Source organism: Rhipicephalus sanguineus, chromosome 2 (genome assembly GCF_013339695.2).
Source record: "Rhipicephalus sanguineus isolate Rsan-2018 chromosome 2, BIME_Rsan_1.4, whole genome shotgun sequence".
Taxonomy (NCBI): Eukaryota; Metazoa; Arthropoda; class Arachnida; order Ixodida; family Ixodidae; genus Rhipicephalus; species Rhipicephalus sanguineus.
This window is the reverse complement of record NC_051177.1, coordinates 178,668,937-178,691,050: the sequence shown is the minus strand read 5'-3', so window position 1 is coordinate 178,691,050 and position 22,114 is coordinate 178,668,937. Positions and strand designations below refer to the sequence as shown.

The 22,114-nt window shown below is 47.6% G+C and overlaps 1 protein-coding gene across 1 annotated transcript in view; it reads right to left on the bottom strand.

Annotated features, from left to right (window-relative positions):
* Positions 1-3,949: 3,949 nt before the first annotated feature.
* LOC119383879 (uncharacterized) overlaps positions 3,950-22,114 on the bottom strand; it is a 60,052-nt gene continuing 41,887 nt past the window's right edge. Inside the window, exons 3-5 of the mRNA XM_037652158.2 lie at positions 18,899-18,975; positions 17,369-17,491; positions 3,950-4,232 (exon numbers count right to left, since the gene is read on the bottom strand). Of these exons, the coding sequence (XP_037508086.1) occupies positions 4,054-4,232; positions 17,369-17,491; positions 18,899-18,975 (379 nt within the window). The 3' untranslated portion in view covers positions 3,950-4,053. The remainder of the gene's footprint in view (positions 4,233-17,368; positions 17,492-18,898; positions 18,976-22,114) is intronic.

Sequence of the window (22,114 nt, the reverse complement as noted above, 5' to 3'; positions counted from 1 at the left end):
TGACGATGAAGAATTAAGACTGACTCCTTTGTAATAGGTGAAAAGCTTTAAACTACCCACTCGTTACGCATTTCGAATTCTGTTATGCATGACCGTTGTATTACTCTTATGCCACGCTATATGACAACTTTTAACGCGACTCCTAGGTCGACATCAAGCCTGCATAGGAGTTTTGCGACATAATTTCAAGTAGCGGCCTGGCTCTGTGGTAGAATGCTCGGCTGCCGCGCAGAGGGCCTTGGTTCAAATCCCGCGTGACCTTGGATATTTTTTTCTCATTGAGGGTCATAGCGGTTACGGACACCGGTGGCGGCGGCAGCGGCGGGCAACTACACCCCCAAAATCATCTGTGGTGATCTCGTAACAGTTTTCGCTTCAAAGTAAGAAACACAAATAGATGATATGGGTTAAGCTAAAGGTCACATATTGAAGAGTGGACATTAAAATAAAGTCACACAAAGAAATATTGTTTTATTAAGGAGAAAACCTTAGATGCCTCATCAAACGCGAAAAGAGCGAACACGAAATGGTGACCGCAGCTCAGCTGATTTATCCGTAGTCGATGGACAATTTCTCCACATGGCAGGCGCTTCAAACACGGCAGCGGGTACAAAAGTGCGGCAGCTCGATGTCAAAGACCTGAGCGCGCTGGGCATCTAAGGTTGTTCGAAACCGCTTCAGAAGAAATTCGTTGGGCATCTAGTGCACTGTCAAGCATTTCCCTTTATTCATTGAAAGCTGAGCCTGTTACAGTTTAACTGACCACAAGCCCTTCAGAATGTTTCAAAGAACAGCTTACCCGACTCAGAACTTGGCATTCGGCAACTTTTCTTTATTTTTCAATTTTCTCTGTCTCCGCAACATTTCCGCGACTGAAATTCCGGTAGACGACGCACTGCCGTGGATCAGCGGTATGTCAGCTCATCCTTTGGATTTCCGCGTCCTAACCGGCGCTCTTCAAAACGACCACGAGCTGTGCCAGCTGTGGTGAGAAGGCTTGCCGCTCCAGTATGCAGAAGTTCCGCTTCTCTGTCATGCGAAATCCGACGCAGGCGACTACTCACCCCTTCCTGTCCTTTCAATTTCGGCTGCGAGTAATTTCACTCAATGTAGAGATTAAACAATGCCCGCATCAGAGCGACCCATAGCTTTACCATGGACACGTTAGTTTGACGAAACTTCACCAAACATGTCGGAATTTAGGCAAACAACCGCAGCCTCTCACTGGTCGTGCCAAGCCTGAAGAAACAGCGCAGCTGGGCAGCGTTTTCTGGCATACCAGCTAAGCCTAACCCATGATAGCCAGTTAAGCCACGATATTGCCGCATGAGCGTAGACCGGGGAAGTTTAGCCTGGGTAAGCCAAGCTGAGTCAATCTCTTTCTTTCTCCTTTTTTTTCTTTCTCTATCTTTTCTCGTTCTCTCGCCCGCTCATAGCGACGCAATGATATGGTTTCCATGTATGCTTGTTCTGCTAGCGTGCCTGGATAGCCGAGTGGTTACGCCGCTTGCCTCCGGACCATGCGTACCCGGGTTTGAACCCCGCCTCACCAAGCAATTTTATTTCGTTTTATTTATTTCTTTTTCTTTCCTTCCTCCGAGGAGTTGCTAGGCGACGCACGGTGACGTCATCGCTCTGCGAGGCTTTTCTGCGCACACTGAACGGCCTAACCTCGTATTAAAGAGCTTCGCTGTTAAACGCTTACCAGAATGTCAAGCCGGGAAAGCGGCCAGGCAAACCCGCACAGCAGTGCAGCTGCTCGTGATCTTATACAGCCGCTTGGACCAAGTGCGTTTAGACTTAGCGGTGCATCTTCCTCATTGACAAGGGTTTGATCCCCCTTTCACGTGTGCCGAACGCTAATCAGAGTGTTCTGGTGTGACCCCTCTGCAAGACATAATGGCTGAAAGAGGGACGGTAGCATTTATTGCGACGTAAGTGTTGTACAACCGTCCCCTCTGCATTGCTGCTGATCGAGGACGCAGTTACAAAGGTCACTTTTTCTGCCCTGGCACGACTCCTCAGCACACACCTCCATAACACCACTTCTTTTACTACCCATACAGCAACGGCATGTTCAAGCGTTTCCAGTGACAACTGAAGGCATCATTGACAACCACACTCTAGTACTACGGGGGCATCGCACAACTTTCACGGATGAGCGGGTATTTTCTTCATCTCACCAATTCGTATCCGAAGTAAGTTTTTCGGCACCCAGGAAAAAACGCCAGGCCTGCGTGTCACAGCTTTCGCTGCGCTTCGGTTTCTGCGGTCTACTTTAGTGTGGTTTCGCCTTCGACAAAACCTTGATAACTGGCATTCGTGGCAAACAATAGACCGTGTTGTGCGACTGCATCTATTTTGGTCACTGAGCTCAGCGTCACAGGTGGCAGCATTTTTGTAGCGATCGTCAAACACCCCCCCTCTCTCTCTCTTCCAATAGTCCAGTGCGTTTCACCATCACCACGGTGGAGCTGCATGTCCTAAACCACTTCAGGGGGATTTCTCCTGACTTGTCGTTAGACCAGTTCTTCGTCGCCCAGGCTTTCTTTCAATTCGCATTCGGAATCCCTAATAATTCAGCCCGATTTTCTTCTTCGCTTTCTCAATACCCAGGCGTCTTCTTTTCACCACTCCGCGGACGATTTCCTACTTGTGAATGAACGTCAACTCACTTTTAAATTCAAGTTAGGTTGTTAAATTCAACGTAACTTCTCGCATCTACTAAACCGACATACGAACATTCTAGTGAAACACCATTCATCTCGCTTCGCAGAGATTACATGCATAAGATGCGTGCTTCTGACTATAGCACATGAAACATCCTTCAGCAGGGAGTGTCGCTGTAGTCAACGTTTCAAGTGGGCTTGACTTCTGCGAGACAGGAACTTGTCTAGGCACTTTCTGTCTTGACAAAGCCAAGTCCGCTTCTCAAAATGTTAGCTCCAGTGACACACGGCTATGTTCAAGCATTCTTAATGAATTTGATCCTCCATTTTCCCCCGAACTTCTGGCTTGTTTGGACCACTGTAACACAGTGACATACTCACAATCACTTTTACGTAGAACGTAGATCGAATGGGGTAATCTGCCAGCCTCCGTTGTTAGCATGAGTAATCTTCGTATACTTAAAACTGAATCACTTAAGCAGACCTAGCCTGGAACCTTATTGTAAATAATGTATCTTCTGACCATGTGATCGTGTGAATAAGAACAATACTTGAAAATTGTGTACACTGCGCTGCCCATCTAAGTGCACTAGTGCAAAATTGTTTATTGTGAAATGTAATTTGCAAATTAAGATTACATATTTAAAGTGATGTATAAACGAACTTTACCATATCCAGTGTGTGGACCATGTGAGTAGTGTTGCATGTGCATTTTGTTGCCAGTATAAACGCTATATTTGAAAATATGCACGTATTCATCTATCACTCTTAAGTTGTACATCGCAGAAGTGTTACACTATAAAATTTAATTACGAAGCTAACACATTTCAGTCGTTATTTGTCATGTTCCTTTTTCTTCTAAGTTTTGCTTTCGCCATTCTTTATATAGCGTCTACCATCTGCAGTGTATTTTTACTTCGAGAGTACTGTAAATGGGTAAACAAATGGTAGTACAGAACATTATGGTTAATTAAACTTACAGCTACCACGTTTATTTTTAATCGGGTGCGCATAACGGTATATGCGTTTCATAGTGTTTATTGGTTAATTTCTTGCACAGGCGTTTGTTCGTGGTCCCAGCGATGACAAATTTTAGCATAACATGGTTATGGTCCAGCAGTTATGTTTAAACTTCACATAATAAAATAAAAATGCAATGATGCCTTTACCGCTGAAATCCATAATCGAATTTTATTGTCAAGGATTGTTCCGTAAATTTTCTTTAAATAATGGGGTTCAAGCTTCTATATGTACAATGCAATGTTCTTGAGGCTGTGGGGTATCCGTAACCAAAACGTTTATTTGCTCACTGATTAAAAACATACGCGGAAATTCATTCGTGCCCGTCACCATTCTTTCGATACAGTTTAGATGTCGTAGGATCTCAAGTACGTTTGGAATTTTTTGCTGTTGTATTAAGACATTTTTGGTCAAAAACTTGAACAGTATCATCCATGTAGGAGCACAGAAGTTCGAAAATGAACAGGCAACATTTTGGTGGCTTTAGTATACGATGTTCTGGAAGCCACATCGAGCAGCGAAGCCATGGGCGCTGAATGCTTTCTGTGGAGTAAACAAGCAAATAAATGTAATCAGTATAGCGGTGGTCAAAAACCGCGAGTTGAGAATTTTGTGCGGTTGTCTAAGACAGGCAGGCGTGCAGCCCAGGTAGTCAGTTGTCATACCTAAATATGCATTCTGTAAATAAGCGTAAATATTCAGCACTGCCGTCTACTTCACAACTGAGCACATAATCGTCAATACGGTTAAAATCTAGAGTTAATAACGTATAGAGGTTAAGACAAGTACTAAATATAATTGAGGAGTTTAACGAGAAAAAAATAGTAGGGTGACTACGAGGAACGGTGTTGCAGGCGTTTCCGGAACCACAGTTCCATGGTTAGCATTAGAGTTTAACTTCCTAATGAACTCCTAGTGAACATTTATTTTTGGCCTTCTGTTGAATGACACATTTACGCAACCTGTGCCTTTTTTGTAGGGTTTTAGCCTTTCTTATTTCCGCTGCGCTTTTTCTTCGTTCTTTAGTTATTAGGGCTAGTGATGGTTCTCCTGCTGGTTACTGTAATTATGTACTGTCGTTCTCGTTGTTTGTGCCAGTGCTTCTGTTCGCAAGGCGCTGCCCGCTTGCAGAGACACGCTCACCGATTTGGCCTCTCATCTTTCTAGTAAGGCTAGCATCTGACTCCTTTAGCATCCAGCTTGACGTAACTCATCAAAATAATATTCTAAAGAAACGCGGCGGCTGCAGCGAACGAAGCGACCTCCGCGCAGTCTATCGTTTCAACGCCAACTGAGCGAGGAGAACACATCAAGTACAAATGTATGAGTCGTATTCTATTCCATGTCAAGACAGCAGGCGCACGACTGCGCCCGGTCGTTCAAGTACTCAGTCCTTGCGGCACTTCTCACGCAGCACCTCTACAGCTCGCGTCAGCGCCCGCGTATCGTGCCCAGGGAGCGTCGCACCACTGGCGAATGCATTATCCCTTCCTCATTACAAAGAAATAGTACAATCTTATCAAACGGAAGGACGGTCGCGAGCTTCACAATAAGTACTCGCTCTGGTGAAAGGTCGTCTTATTTGACGTGGTCTAACGTAATGTCGGCGCAGTAATGAAGATTGATTGGCCGCATGTAACTTGGGCGCATGAAACATACGGTTCAACCGCCGCTCGTGTGTGGTTCCTGTTGGCCCGTCGCTATAGTGCAGTTCTTAATGTGAAGCGGTTTTTCTCTCTCGCCTGTCACATACTTCAAGTTGGAATGAATGTCCAATAAGTTATTTGCTGCCCCTCTATTCCGTTTCTGCTTTAAAATTATTACAGAAAAGCGGATACAAGGGACAGTATCAATAAAAGATTTCGCAACTTTAAACCTTCAATACTGCAACAAAAAATTAGGGCAGTTGCACATTGAACACAATCCTGAAAGAACTGCGCAACTGTGTGGGCTTCCTTAGCATGGCACTCAAGATTAGCCTACAAATAGCCCGTTAAGCCTTGATGTAGTCCCATGAGCATAGAGAGGGGCAGTTAAGCCTGGCAAAGCGAACTTTTGCCTAAAATAGCCAAGTTTAGGCTCTCTCTTTTTATTGATTTGTCTCTCTTTTTTTCGGTCTCTTTCACATTATTTCTTTTCTTATCTGACTGTATTTTCTCATTCTTTCTCGCACAGCTATGCAATAAAATGGTTCCCATAAATGCTTGTTCTGCTAGCGTGCCTGGATAGCCGATTGGCTACGACGCTCAATTTCGCACCGTGTGTACCCCGGTTTGAACGCTCAAGGAACGAGAGCTTAGGCATGTTGGTATTCCATCTTAAAACCTATAGCGTACAGAAAGGACTAGGCACTGAGGTACGACGCGGAAACGGCTCTAGCTTCCAACAAATTATTTATTTTACGAAGCAGTACAGCTAAAAATATGGCAGCCAGGTAGCAACACATGCAGGTCCGTATGTACGAGATTAGAACATTTAAAACATGTTAAAGATAGATGAAGCTAACATAAAGGTGCCGCGGAAGAAATGTTTGCAAAATGGCCGGGTCATCAAGAAAAATCATCTTCGTCAAATGAGCCTTGGTATCGCATTTAGGAAATGGAACTCTTTTTATGCTTAAGAAGGGTAGAAGCGCACTGAAGACGAGCACACAATGAAGACACACACACGCACACACATAGCGCTACTTTCAACAGTTTATTTTGTGATCTCAACTCTACTTATAGGGCAAATTGTGTGCTCGTCATTGTGTGCTCGTCTTCAGTGCGCTTCTACCATTCTTAAGCATGGAATACCAACATGCCCACTTTACCACTTTGGTGAACTCTTTTTAACACGAAGGTGTTTTATGCCGGGGTCCACCAGGACTTCAGTGACGTATTTCCGTCACGGAAATGACACCGAAAAAATATACATGATAAGATGGCAAAGAAAAAAAAGTTCCGTCAACGGGCATCGAACTCACGACCACTCGGTCCGCAACAACAGATGCCGGGCACGCTATCCACTGCGCCACGGTCACAGCCTTTAGAAGCTTTACAAACGCGCCTTTTATATCTACCACTCTCCCGGTCGGCGGGGTGGTGTTGCCCTCTGGGAGCGGTAATTAATTCCTCATTACTATGGCCTCCGCGATTAACACGTGCAACGCGTTACACGTCCCTTCCATTCGGCGCGTTTTCAATAGTTCAATTTTGTCAGTGCCTTAACACACCGCGAGGTGGCGACCTTAGCCAAGCGTCGTAAAAGCGTCAGCCTCGAGCCTCGCTCAAAGCTCTGCGACGCGCGCCTGCCTCACATGCACCGCGTTCCCCGCTCACGCGCTCGCCTGTAGAAAAATTTCGGCTGGGCTACTGGGGCGGCACGACGCACTTTGCGTTTCCCTCTAGTCCGGCCGTGGTGTTCAATCGCATTTTAACATGCCGTGGGATGGCGACCAAGTTCTGCGTCCAATATGCGACGCTCTTTTGGCTATCACACCTAGTTCTCTGATTACGCTTTCACCGTTAACTACTACACCGCGAGGGTTTTAATAATTTTGCAGAGACGTTAATCGTCGGGATGGAGATGTACCACCAACCATCAAAGTGGGCACATCCATGGTAAACGGTGCCATAGCTGCCAGACAACAATATGCACTGTGCAAACACTTTTGTATCAATGTACAGTAAACATTCAGTTACTTCTGTAAGGACATATTTTACTTTCGTCTTATTCCGATTCCTATGACGGAGGGATCAACAATATTTTTGAGAGGTCAATTGAAGGCGCGCTTACGCACGTTTCACCCAAACTAGCAATCTTCGCCGCATCGACGTGTACGCTGTGTGTGCGTGTGTGTGTCTTCATTGTGTGCTCGTCTTCAGTGCGCTTCTACCCTTCTTAAGAAAACCTGCCCTTTTGAGGCGGTCAGCTCGAGCCATGGAGCTGGAACAACACATCTGGGACAAAAGCGACGAGGCGCATTCGTTAAGCCTAATTTTGCGATGGCTCGCTTAACGAGTATAGAGTGGCCTGACGAGAACGGCAGTAATGGCTTATAAGCCCTTGGTTCCAGGTGCCATCTTGTCGCATTTCATGGGTAACTATGAGCGATTGCAAAAATTTGTCAAATGACCTAGCACAACACAAGCGGCAGAACACAACTTAGCTTAACTTTAATCCGTTAACACAAGAACATCATCTACGCAACGAAACACTCTAATTATATTGCCACGCCCACTTCTTGTCTTGTTTTGATGTATTCGGATTTGACCGGCAGAGACGGTTATCAACGCTCGACGCTGTCCGCGAAGTAGTGTTCTAGAAGCGTCGCGATTGTAGTAGATCGGTTTGTTAAGATTGCGCCCCGCACGCGAATGTTCCAGCTTTGTCTAGAGATTACGCCGCCACCAGCGATATTGCTGGAAAGTTCGATAGCGCCTGTATAAGAGCCGACGCGCGTGACCGCTTGTCAGTTGATCGACGGACGACGCCCTGTTCGCCGCTATCATTGTACAGCGTGCATTGCTGTAGTTCTAGTTCTCATTTTCCGGCCACAAGTTCGGCCAAATAAACAGTTTCATCCTACAAACGCCGACTGCTGTCTTCGTCGACGTCACGACCACGTGACATCTGGTGGAGGTGCTGCTTCATGATCCGGACGCCACCGCGGAGCGCTGACCCAAGCCCAAGCCGCGAAGAAGACGACTCTAAGGACAACCCGGATCCTCGAACCAGCCGCCGGCAGAAAGGACTACCCCCCAATACGGACTCCTACCGGATAAGCCAAAAGCCACGGCGACAAGAACAACAGGCACGATGACGGCCGCAGCGAACACTGCCGCGACAGTGATGCAGCCGCCAGGGAGCCGCCGACATTTCGTGGTTCGCCATGTGAAGACCCCGAAACCTGGCTGGAGACGTTCGAAAGGGTCGCAACATTTAACAACTGGAACGCCGACGACAAGCTGCGCTACGTGTACTTCTACCTGGAAGAAGCAGCAAGGACATGGCTCGAGAACCGGGAGTCCTCGCTTCGAACCTGGGATCTCTTTCGTAGTGCTTTTTTGGAGACGTTCACGAGCGTCGTTCGAAAGGAAAGGGCCGCATCCTTGCTGGAGACACGGGTTCAGCTCCCGAACGAAAACGTGAGCATCTTCGCGGAAGAAATGACCCGGCTGTTCCGCCACGCTGACCCCAACATGCCTGAAGAAAAGAAGGTTCGTTTCCTCATGCGAGGAGTAAAGGAACAGCTCTTCCCTGGCCTTATGAGGAATCCGCCGAATACCGTCCAAGAATTTGTCTCCGAAGCAACAACAATCGAGAAAACGCTTGAGATGCGAACAAGGCAATACAACCGCAGCTTCTCGACCACAAGCTACGCCGACGTTCAAGCGCTAGGATCCACTGACCTGCGTGAGACGATTCGTGCAATCGCGCAAGAGGAGCTGCGAAAACTTCTACCGTCGTCGCAACCTCAAGTAGATTCCATCGCCGACGTCGTGCGCCAGGAGATCCAGCATTCACTCGGTGCGCCTCAGCTAGTAGAGCCGCAGGCGCAAGCTATGAGCTATGCTGCTGCAGCCCGCCGTCATGCTCCTCCTCTACGCCCACGCCAAGGCGACACACCGCCGCAGTACCGTCGACAGACGCCGCCGCCGCCACCGACGCCCTACCGTCCACCTGTCGGTCAGACGCCGCCGCCACCGACGCCCTACCGCCCACCTGTCGGCCAGCGCTACACCACGAGGAAGACCGATGTCTGGCACGCCCCTGACAACCGCCCGCTCTGCTACCATTGCGGGGAGGCCGGCCACACGTACCGCCGCTGCCAGTACCGACAGATGGGACTACGAGGATTCGCCATCAACGCGCCGCGACCGCAGCCAGGCGAACGGCCTCGCGACATCGACGACTACCTAACCGGAACGCAGTGGCAAGAACGACGTCCTTCACGCTCGCCGTCGCCCGGCCGCTACATGTCACCGCACCGCCGGCCGTACACTGGCCCAAACCGGGGCCGGTCGCCTAGCCCGTATCCGGAAAACTAAGGGCAGCAACCGATGGAGGTGCGGTTGCTGTACGACGAACTACCGAAGATCCTCCGCCGACGACGACGACGTCGCGTCGAAACCTTCAGAACACGACGCGAACCAGACAGACCCCTGACGACGAGATCTTGCGGACCAAAGAAGACCCGACGACGCAACATGGAAGCAGCGGAACAAACCGACGCAGCCGTGACCCGACGCCGAGACCCAACCGCAACGCAAGACGACGAACTAGCGACCTCGACGTTCTCATCGACGGCCACAACGTCGCCGCTCTCGTCGATACTGGAGCCTAAGACTTCGAGAATTTGACATTACTGTCGTCTACAAGTCCGGAAGGAAACACTCCGCCGACGCCGACTGCTTGTCTCGTGCCCCCGTCGACCCACCAACGCCCGACGACCAGGATGATGACAGCTTCTTGGGAGCCATAAGTACCGAAGACTTCGCCGAACGACAGCGAGCCGACCCGGAACTGAAGGGTCTAGTGGAATACCTGGAGGACAGGACTGTCGTTGTCCCAAAAGTATTCAGGCGAGGATTGACATCATTTTCCTTGAAAAACAACGTTCTCGTAAAGAAGAACTTCACTCCGGCCCGAGCCAGCTACCTTATCGTTGTACCTTCGGGACTGCGACCAGAAATTTTGCATGCCCTGCACGACGACCCAACGGCTGGACACCTCGGACTTTCCCGAACGCTCGCACGAGTACAAGAAAAGTACTACTGGCCGCGCCTTGCCGCCGACGTCACTCGCTACGTAAGGACGTGCCGAGACTGTCAGCGACGGAAGACACCGCCCACAAGACCAGCAGGCTTCCTTCAGCCGATCGAGCCTCCTCGGCGACCATTCCAGCAGATCGGGATGGACCTCCTGGGGCCGTTCCCAACGTCGACTTACGGAAATAAATGGATCGTCGTGGCTACCGACTACCTCACCCGCTACGCCGAAACAAAAGCCCTGCCCAAAGGCAGTGCCGCTGAGGTAGCCAAGTTCTTCGTTGAGAACATTGTCCTTCGACACGGCGCCCCAGAGGTTCTCATCACCGACAGAGGTACGGCGTTCACGGCTGACCTGACTCAGGCGATCTTGGAATACAGCCACACAAGCCACCGCCGCACCACCGCGTACCACCCACAGACCAACGGCCTCACCGAGCGTCTAAATAAGACCATCGCCGACGTGCTGGCCATGTACGTCGACGTCGAACACAAGACGTGGGACGCCATGCTTCCGTACGTGACCTTCGCGTACAACACGGCCGTACAGGAAACGACGCAGATGACGCCATACAAGTTGGTCTACGGACGGAGCCCGGCAACGACGCTCGACGCCATGCTACCAAACGTGACCGACGAGGAAAACATCGACGTGACCACCTACCTACAGCGCGCCGAAGAAGTACGACAGCTCGCCCGCCTACGGATCAAGAAACAGCAGACGACTGACAGCCGCCGCTACAACCTTCGACGACGCCACATGGAAGTCCTCGACGACGCCAATACGCCGACGAGGACTTAGTGAGAAGCTTCTTCGACGATACTTCGGACCGTACAGGGTACTTCGACGCCTGGGCACACTCGACTATGAGGTTGTCCCAGACGGCATTACGAACTCTCAGCGGCGCCGTGCGCGACCTGAAGTCGTCCATGTCGTGCGCCTTAAGCCGTTTTTCGCGCATTAGCGAGCCTGGGGACTCTATTTTTCTCCTTTGTTATTGTAATTTATTTGTGTATACACTTGTTTTTTTCTCTTCTATGTTCTTTCACAAGCATCGGGACGATGCTTATTCAGAGGGGGGCATTGCCACGCCCACTTCTTGTCTTGTTTTGATGTATTCGGGTTTGACCGGCAGAGACGGTTATCAACGCTCGACGCTGTCCGCGAAGTAGTGTTCTAGAAGCGTCGCGATTGTAGTAGATCGGTTTGTTAAGATTGCGCCCCGCACGCGAATGTTCCAGCTTTGTCTAGAGATTACGCCGCCACCAGCGATATAGACCCTTTTCGAAAAAGGGCGCCCCTAGCGCCGCGCACGCAAACTACAGTCTGCCGCCATTGTGAGGGCACCGCAGCAGACGACGCAGGCTTCGGCAATGTGCCAGTGCGTGACATTTCAGCACCGCCGAATCGTGAACTGCCATCAACGTTTTTCGTAGAGACGGCGTGCTGCAATGCTGCAGAAGTGCTGCGTTCCCATGTGCCACCATCGAGGATATCGCGACGAGAACAGCGATAAGGTACACGATATAACTTGAACAACAAACTCACGTGCTCTCTCTCCGTACGTGATGTCAAACGAACGTGCGGAAGGGCGCCGTTTTCTAAACGCGCTACAGAAACGGACGTGCTTATTTCACAGCGCCATGTGTAGCCTTGCTTTTACGAATGAATAGTCTTCTCCCGAGTGTCTGCATGCGGTGCATTGCCATAGATTGTTTGTGCAGAAATACTGCGAGGGTTCGTAAGGCCAGCCATAAAAATAAAAAATGAAGTTGCGTACCGTTCATTTAGTACATACAAGCAGGGCCGTAGGCAGAAATTTTTTTCGCGAGTGTGGGGGGGGGGGGGCAACTTGATCTGAAGTGAGGGCCGGGCAGGCAGATGTGGTAGAGTGTCATTTTGTGCTCTGTGTGCCATGGCAAAAAAAAAAACATTCGGAGGGGGGCACGGGCCCGGTGTGCCCCCACCCCCCTCCCTGGCTACGCCACTGCATACAAATATACTCAACGCGTGGCGTCCGGAAAATAGTTGCGTGGTGTGGCTTGCGGCGGACAGGATTTTCACCGGTAGCGGCGGTCGCATAGTTCCGCGACAGTGACGTCCTTCCTTTCCTTCGGTGAGAAGTTTGTAGTTTGTAGCTTTCGGCGAGAAGTTTGTAGCTTCGACGAGCCTTTTTTTCCCGGTCCGGGCGCGCACGCGAGTTGGCTGTGGTCACGGTCCCGCAACCGCGGCAGTCGAGCCAAACTGCTCGTCCAACCCGTTGAAGGGTACAAGATGTTGCTCATTGTGCATCGCAAGCACCTCAGAAAGACCAACGGAGAGTACTAAGAGCTCGTTCAAGCACGCAAACGGTGAGATTTCAGCGGATGACACGGAGAACTAGCCGCCAACACAAACATCATAGCACTCACGCATTTGACGGCTCGCTTTCCATGCCCTCACGATGGCGCGGGCTATCCCACGCTCCTTTGCGAAGCGAAACTGACGAAAAGCCCACCGTCAGGTGGCGTATTTATGAAAAGGGTCTATTGCTGGAAAGTTCGATAGCGCCTGTATAAGAGCCGACGCGCGTGACCGCTTGTCAGTTGATCGACGGACGACGCCCTGTTCGCCGCTATCATTGTACAGCGTGCATTGCTGTAGTTCTAGTTCTCATTTTCCGGCCACAAGTTCGGCCAAATAAACAGTTTCATCCTACAAACGCCGACTGCTGTCTTCGTCGACGTCACGACCACGTGACAATATTTGTGTTTTCTAATACGGCTTCTAGTTTCCCGTTCGCACAAGCCAGAAGACGATCGCTTAATATTGGCGAACAGCCGCGAAATTTTTTAGTCAAAACCCACAAACCAGACTTGTCGCTACTTGCTGTATTGCCAGAAGGGGGGAATTGCCAAAAGGCCGTAGGCCTGTTTTTACAACAAAGGTTAGAATTCTTGGCAGTCCATGACCCCTTTTTGACCAAGAACTCCAAGGATGTGATAGGTTAATTGAAGATGCAGGCAGGTGGTAATTTGAACGCGTTCTCTATAGAAATAAAGGATTTATATTATTCACTGCCACGTCATGAGTTGCTAGTCTGTGTAAAAGAGGCTATTGACGTTTACGGTGAACTGATATTTGTTAATTACGTTTGCACATCTGCTCAGGGTTTTCTTCAACTGGTGTCCCTTATCTACATTCCACCTTCTCGAAGTTGGATGGTAATGTTTTCCTCCAAAAAGAAGAAATTTGCATTGATTCCTCTATCGCGACAATATGGAGCTGTCTAAAAATGCATTTGTTAAATGTGATACCAACGGTACTGGACGAGGATGTTTTATTGCGATAGCAATTATATGGGCACTCTCGGCTGATTTTTGCCGTCGCCGTCTCTCGACTCCGTCATGTCCCGGATATGTATATGTATGTAGATATATAAAATGCATGAATAAAAATAAAGCAGAAGAAAAAATATTCGGCGATACCACGTACCGTGGGAGTGGATGTTATGCGAAGCATGCGGCGGGAAGGCGACTGTGGCATAATTTTTTTACTGAGCGAAACGTTACGAAATGATGCTTAAGATTTGTATAAATTTTATGCGCACACATATATGTTGAAGAGCCGCATATGTGTTATAAACCAGCTGTTTTCAGTTGAGTAACGCTGCCAACGGCAACGTTGGTATTACCAACACCAGAAGCGGTAAGCTGATATGTAGTGCTTATACTTGTCCGTTATCGTGGAGAAAGCACGCAGGTTTTCATTTTTCACTGGCAACCAATGACGCCGAAACCTTCGCCAACACCAAGGCCGACACCGGCATTTTGCGAAACGAGCTCTTTCGCGCTATCGCGTTAAAAAAAAGTTGATCTATATGCGCACAGATGTATGCCCTTCCTGGGAGTAGAAGAGAACCAGCCGGCTAGATTGCGTTAACCAAGAACGTCTCAGAAGGCGAAAATTCAAAGAGTTTCAGACAGCATAAAAGGTCAATTCACATAGGTCGCGCAAATTCTAATGCAAAGCGGTAGAAAGCCTTATGCCACGGACGTCAAAGTGGGGGCACGTTTGAAACGCGACTAGGTGAGGTGGGTACAAATGAAAGCGAAAAGCTCAATGAACTTTTTTCGAATGTGTTTGTTTTAAACACGACAATGTAAACTTGCAATTTACTTTAAGGTTGCCTGGAATTTGGTTAAATAGTTGACAGCCTTATTATTTTTTTTTGGTGGGTTGCCAGAAATGGGGCACATATGCAGGTAGCCTGCTAATGCGGGCATCTGTTAGAGTGTAATGTATTAGAACAGGGGAGTGCTCGGAACGAGCTTCAGAAAGTGAAGCCAAAACAGGGTCAAGCCGCTTGTGGCTCTGCGACCGTTAGCCTGCAACGTTTCGTCGTTTAAGAGTTGCACACGGCTCTGCCAAAGTGGTGCTCATGTTGAATGCCCGCTTCCCACTTAGAAGATCCGGGGTCGAGTTGCAGCAATAAATGGTGTTGTCTTATATTTAGTGTCGCTTGTTAATCTGTGTTGGTTTTCTTTATTTAAACTAGCCTCAGTTGCTGCGTATTGCCACAAACGGCAACGTTCAATTACGAGTAATATACACGCACTTTGACAGTGAGCATAATTATTTGCAGTGACACTGCGCGAGATTCAACGAAAACGTAAACAAATATTTCCACTTCCCGCTCACCAAACGTTGACTACTCTCAGTTTTTCTTTTGCTGCGTGCAAGCGACCGGCAACCGAGAGCTGCGTAGGGAACACGTGTTCGTGTTCGAAAAAATCACGGAAACCTTAGTTTAGTTTTTATTTAGAATTGCATGCGGTGGTGGTGCCAATATTTAGGCTCACTGTCAAATTTCTTGTATTTTACTGCACATTTGGCGTTCCTTTTTTCCCAATGCGAGCAACTGAAGCTAGTTTAAATATAAGCAATACAGCTGAAACAATTGATGCAAAAAATAAGAACCCACCAGCTACAGGTGCAACTCGAACGCGGTCTTTTAAAGGGGAGATGGCATTCTACCTATGCACTACTTTGGTTTATTTCTTTTATGCTCCTTTGCACCACTTTGGTATAGCCGCGCGCCTCTCTTAAGCGACGACACATTGTAGTCTACCGATCGCAGCGCCATAAGGAACTTTACCCTTTTTTTGGCTTCACTTTCTGTGCGTTGGTGCTGTGGCCATTCCGAGCACTCCCCTCTTCTAGTACACTCAATTTGTGTTGAGTTCGGTTCATTGTCGGGTCAACAAGGCATAACTCACTTTTGCGCAGTGGTTTCGCGCATATCTTCCGTAGGTTACTTTATTGCTAGTATGTTGTTTACTTCATATAAGCTGAACTAGCTCACCGAATCTGGAGGTAACCGCTCGTGTGACTGCAGACTGTTTTCGCTGGCGCACGGCCGGCGTGCCCTCGCCCTTCCTGACGGAGAATGTGGCACGCTAAACGAATAAACGCTGCGCTGTCTAAGGCTGCCAAAATGGTCCTTTCATGGCTGCTCTCTCGCTCCAGTGGTTTTCCTTGGTTTGGCAACGTTAGTTTCTTGACTATTGTGCTATCTGCTCTTGAGCCATTGGGTAATCATTTCTTTTTTATCAGCAAAATATTTTGCTGCCTATTGCAAATACATCAAAAGTACACTATAAGGCTTATGTACTTTTGCTGTATTTGCAATAGCAAGCTTGTTTCTCAAATCCTTCGTGTTCATCCTCCTTTGCTCTCGCATACGGCTATTAGCGAGCCGTAAAGACGCAAAAAAAACCCGTAGTTATCAAGAGGAAGTCAGAGAGCAGCATTTCAAAAACAATGTGACATTTCACGCATGTACCGTAAGTGCGCGAGGTTGCTACCTCTTCCGGTTGTGACGTCATATTTTATTTTGATTTTTTCCTTGCTGTTAGTTGTCCTCACCATAGGTAGATGGCGACGGTGGCAACGAGCCGCCAACTTCTTGACACATTGCCTTCTATGACTGTATCACTACCAGTTTACATATACCTTGCAGCATAATCGTCCACCGCAGAGGCAGAAAACGGACACAGGAAACGAAGAACACGGGACGGGCACTTCATGTGGTCTCTTCGTCCTTTAGCGTAGCTAATATGTCCAATCAACCAAACCAAATGTTCAGATTCTACCTCCGCAGCTTACTGAATGCTTTGTTACAGGTACTTCGTCCACACCGTAAGCAGGTTCTAGACGTAGACTTTTTAGAGCATGTAGACAGGTTCGTGTTGCTGGAGGCCAGAGTAAATCGGGCGCGGCTGTGAAGAGGGAATCGAGTCTCTTCGCCGGCAGTCGCCACAATGTCGCTGCAGTGGCGCTGCATGTCCGATTCTAAACAGCAGCGCACGAGGCCTACAGGGGAATCGCGCAGTGCTGCAAAACGAAATGTGGGCGCGTGCCTATCGGGTTGAACGGACGGTGCGCACTATACAGTGGTGAATGCTTGAGTCACTCGCTGCGCTCTTCGCGTTTCATTAAACACCGATAGTACGGGCAGTACGGGCGCGGACACAGATGCTGCCATCTCATCGATCAAAGTGCACCGCTTATGAGTGCAGTTTACCGCTGTTTTCGCGCCGACTCCTTGCCTTATATTTGCACGAAATCGGGACACCACTGAACTAAAATCTACATAAGGCTTTGGTTTTATTGTCTGTAGATTTGCGGAGTAGCACATCTTTACGGGGCCTATGGAGGCTGGGATCGTTCCCGATACCGACAGGCACCTGATCTAATTGCTTACCCGCCCAGTGGGTCACGTCTGGCTGGGGCTTCTAGGCTCGAGGTAGGCCTGTCCGGTGCTCTAGTCGATAAGAATATGCACCGTAACTTCGTCTACACCAAGCCAATCTGCACGCTTCAACTTAAGTAATCAACGAGCATATGGGATAAATTTTGCGTTGCGAAATATTCTTCAATCTTACCTATTTTTACCGTTTCGGCCAGAATAAGGCAATTAGCGTCACTAAAAAGTACAAGGAAACTGTAGCTGTCGTGGGAGATAGTGATGTTCACGTCAGAGAGATTCATGATAGAAAATCCCCTTTCTGAAAAAGAAGTGAGGTGTTTAAAATATAAAAGACATCTTCTTGCGCTCCATATTCCCATATTCGGGAAACGGGTAAGATAAGTATTTCTTGTTAACATAAACAGTGAAAGCAAATTTAAAAAAGCAATAAAACATAGAAATGAAAAATTAAGGCACAAGAACGTACACACTATATTAAACTGTAAACGAATAATAGTAAGAGTGAGAAGGTAAGTTTCACCGCAAGCGCGAAGCAATGAATGCGATTGCAACAAATTGGAATGTCACGCAAAGAAAGGCGAGTACCTCGATACTCCATGCGTGCTTCTCAAGCAGAAAGGACGCACGAACAGAACACACTCAGTGCGAGCGCGAACTTAAAACTGTGACAGCCTGACACTTGCAGCGCGCTGCTAAAACACAAAGGACGCACGAAAAGAACAATCAGGTATGCACAGGACGAGCGCGCAGCCTATAGCTTCAACGAAAACTCTGTGGTGATAGCACGACACGTAGAAAACTCCCCCTCAAGAGATAAGCACGCGAGCACGGGCGACCACGCCTTGTATGTCAAAGCACAAGTCGGAGGCGCACATCCCAACTCGGGTAAAACCCTAGAGAGTTTTCGAATTGGGCAACAGCGAAATTAACGAGCCGCCAAGGCGCTTAGGTAACTTAGGTAACTAGACGGCTGAGAGCGACAATTATTGTCCCACTTTGTGTCCCCCTGTATACATGAACACTCGGTATATATATATATATATATATATATATATATATATATATATATATATATATATATATATATATATATATATATATAGAGAGAGAGAGAGAGAGAGAGAACTAACAGACAATAATGCCAAGGAAAGTATAGGGGATGTTATTAGTAGTAAATGTAATGTAAATTTGAAGAAAAAGGTGGACGAAAGGATTTCGTCGACTTTTCTTTCTATGACATTCCAATGCGTTGCTCTCGCATTCATTTCTTCGCCCTTGCTGCGAAACTGTCACGTTTTACATTGCTATGAGAGCTTGTCAAAATGGCTATGGGGATTCATTCTGCTTGCTTGAAATATGTCCGTGTGTTAATAAATCCTTGTCTACGTTACGCGCTCGTATTTCAAGCAGGCTATGAGAGCGCATAGGCAGCACCACTTGACTGTAACCCACACAAGCAAAGCCTAACTGATAGTTAGCCAAGGTTATTACGTATAAACCAATATTATCCAACACTAGTGAATAACAAGCGAATAGCTGTCACTCTCTTTTTGCGCGGCATAGTTATATTTACATGGCTAGTTGCAAATTTAGAAGTTCAAGTTTACATATATGGCTCAAGTTTTAAAAAAAAACGGAAAGTGCTATTTTCGCCATATGGAGCAAATGAATGAGAACCACCACTGTGGATCGAGATCTGACTTACCCTTGGTTTCAACTTTAAGAACTGTTTGCCATGAATCTTTTCCTACAGTAAGTGAAATATTTGTGGACCTGTAATGACTGAGAGAAAAGAAAGGTATAATGCCTCCCTCATTGTAACCTTAATAAATGCAACATTCAAAATACTGAAGTAAATATAAAGGTTGCGCTTTGGAGCAATTCACATTAGTTTAAACAAAAATATAAAGTTCCACTGTGCCGCGAGGGGACTTCGCGTAAACAAGCAAGACAGCGTAGCTTTGCTTAGAAACGCGCTGTTCCCTTACTATGGACAAATATATTTGGCGTACTACTATTTACATGACTGAAAATAATTTTGAGCAGGAGCAAAAATTTAGCACCGCGTTAGGCTACAGCGCGCTATTTTTTAGATATGGAACCCGGCTGGGTACCGCGTAAGCAAAACACTTTTTACACAAAACTTCACAAGAGAGTCCAGAATACGTATGTGGCCACGTGCGTATGCCCACGATATCATGAGCAAAGAGGACAGCTGCTACGAGATATAAATGCACTGGACCATCGGCCCTTCAGGCTCGGGAGTTCAGTGGCCAACATATGCCTTTCAAAGAGGGGCGCTGCAAGCGATAAGGAAGTTTCGAAATGTGATTAGTGTACTTTTAAATCATTGAGAAAACATTTTAGGGGGTTGAATTTATGTGTGTAGTGTAATCTGAACTTTCGCGCTAAGTGTGGCTTCAGTGTAAAAATGACTCTGTCTTCCTGTGACTAGAATTTGCCAATTACAGTGTCGTTGCGTGACTGGATGCCGTGTAGTGCTATTTTCGGCATATACGGCGTTCGTGTGACTTCACTACATCTTAACATAGTTAGGGCTCCGTGTTTTCCGTGTTTATATTTCTTGAAAATTGGCGGTTGTTTATCGGAGTTTATATTTTTGGCGGAAATGCGGCGTTTATCGGAGTTTATTTCTCGTAAATCTTCAATTCTCCGAAATTCGGAGTTTTGTGTTATTCTCAAAACCCCAAAATTTTAGATCAATTTATATCTAAATACTAAAACATCAAAACGCACGAAGCATATTTTATTTTTTCTAGAAGGTTCGAATGCACAAATACTTATATGCACAAGCGAAATACTTCAACACAAAACACCTGTATTTGTGCGTACAACAACCTTAGATTAAACAATATTTTAAAACACGCAAACGTACTTTGCGAGTTTGCGTCAGTGATCGAAGCGCGCCCCTTTCGTATGACGACTCTCAGCTTGGAAAATGCCCTTTCAACATTAGCGCTAGAAACAGGAAGCGCCAGAAGAAGCAGCGCGCAGCGAGAAAGCACTGACCACTGGACATTGTGATGTCTCCAAAACGACAGGGGTTCAACAATGGTACATATTCTATAGCACTCAAAGGCGTGCGCAGGGTTCCCCATCATGGGGGCGAAGGTTCATCGCGGCGCCCCCCCTCCCTATTTAGTCAATGTATGGGGCCGACTTTCCGCCCCCCTCTTCTGAGGTGACTAGGGGGGGCAGCAGCCCCCCTGCCCCCCCCCCTCCCTCTGCGCACGCCTATGATAGCACTGATAGTTCGCAAAAACACTCAGGAGCTGGTTCATGTCGTCAGTTTCAAGAAGCTCTAATTGAAAAATAGGCGCATAGGTTTGGAACGCGCAGTGCAGCGCATACTTCACATTAAGATTCACAATTTGAACACAGTACCAAAACGATTCTTTGCACTACTGGACTTGATCTCACAGGTTCCTCTCAGATCTCTGTCTCCACTTTTCGGCGACAGCAGCGTAGTATCCGTGAATGTCTGCGACAGTCGTTAAGCTGTCCTTCTCGTCCAGGAGGTCGAACAGACTTGTGACATCTCTACGAAGACTACGGACCATTGACTGATGAGTGCGTGCAAACAAACCGCCAGTATGAGATAAGCTTGGTGTGCCAGGGTACTCTCTGCATCAAGTTCCTTAATGATTAGGAGACGGCACACGAACTGGTCTTCAGAAATCCCGTCTTAACATGCATGTCGTGCACAGCTTCAGGCAATGAAATAGGACTCTTGAGCTTCTCACACTTCGTTCCCTTGGATTTGTCGCTTCTCAAGAAAGACAAAATGGCGCGCCAGTAGTCCAAAATGTCTTCTAGAGCTTCATAAAAAGAGAACCACTTCGACGGACATATGATTTTGAGCGACTTCATGGACATGCCCATGGCCAAGCACACAAGACCAAACTTACGGCGCAGCTCCCGCGACGACTTCAACAGGGCACGAAAGTGCACAACAAAATCTGGAAATACGTTAAATGAACTTGTCCTGATTCCATCCTCCAGAGCGTTGTTAAGTAGATGGCACGGATCTTTGAAGTGAAGCGCCTTGAACTGGGGGTCGGAGAGTTGCAAGTTTTTGTGAAGCTTCTGCATATAGGAAACTGAGTCGGAGCACCACAAAGCTACGTCGCCTAATAAAGCTACGCGCGGTAAACTTTAAATCGGTCAAACCAGAAGACGTATCAATGCGCGCTTAGAACTTGCCCTTCTATAAAGAGCGCAGCCAGTATAATAAAAAGCTGGGCGAGTTGGTGTTGGTCCAGGTCATATTGGCCCTTGAAATCCGAGTTTATCGGATAAATCCGAATTGTCAAAAATTTTGCCGGCGAATGTTTATCGGATTTTTTCGGATAAAACCGAAAACACGAGCCCTAAGTATAGTGTTATGTGACTGCACTGAATTACTGCAAAAGCCTTAGATACCTCATCGAACCCGAAAATTGACCATTGGCGGCTTCAACACACGTGATGCAAAAATTCATTCTCACGTGAGGATGACGCCATATGACGTCATGATGGTGTCACATAACGTGACGTCATCCCATGACATCGTCTCTCAGTCAAACGTCGACCGATCACGGAGGCAGTGTAAAAACGTCAGATGCACAAAGCTTGCAATGCATCCCGTCGTGGAGGCAGTGCAAGCCCACGGTAGTTGCAGAAAGCTTCAAGCACAAATGACGCAGCAAAAGAAAACACACAAGACGACTGCGAACTAACAGCTGTCACAGCTCAACACAGGCAGTACGCTCCTCAAACACAAAAAAATGACGCAAGAAAAAAAGCACAGGTATGCACAGGACGAGCGCTAACTGTCACAGTTGTTACTTCAACTAGCCCGAACTTTGGGTCTTCTAGCTAGGAGCCCGCTCCTTTCGCAAACGTGGCCGCTGCAGCAGGC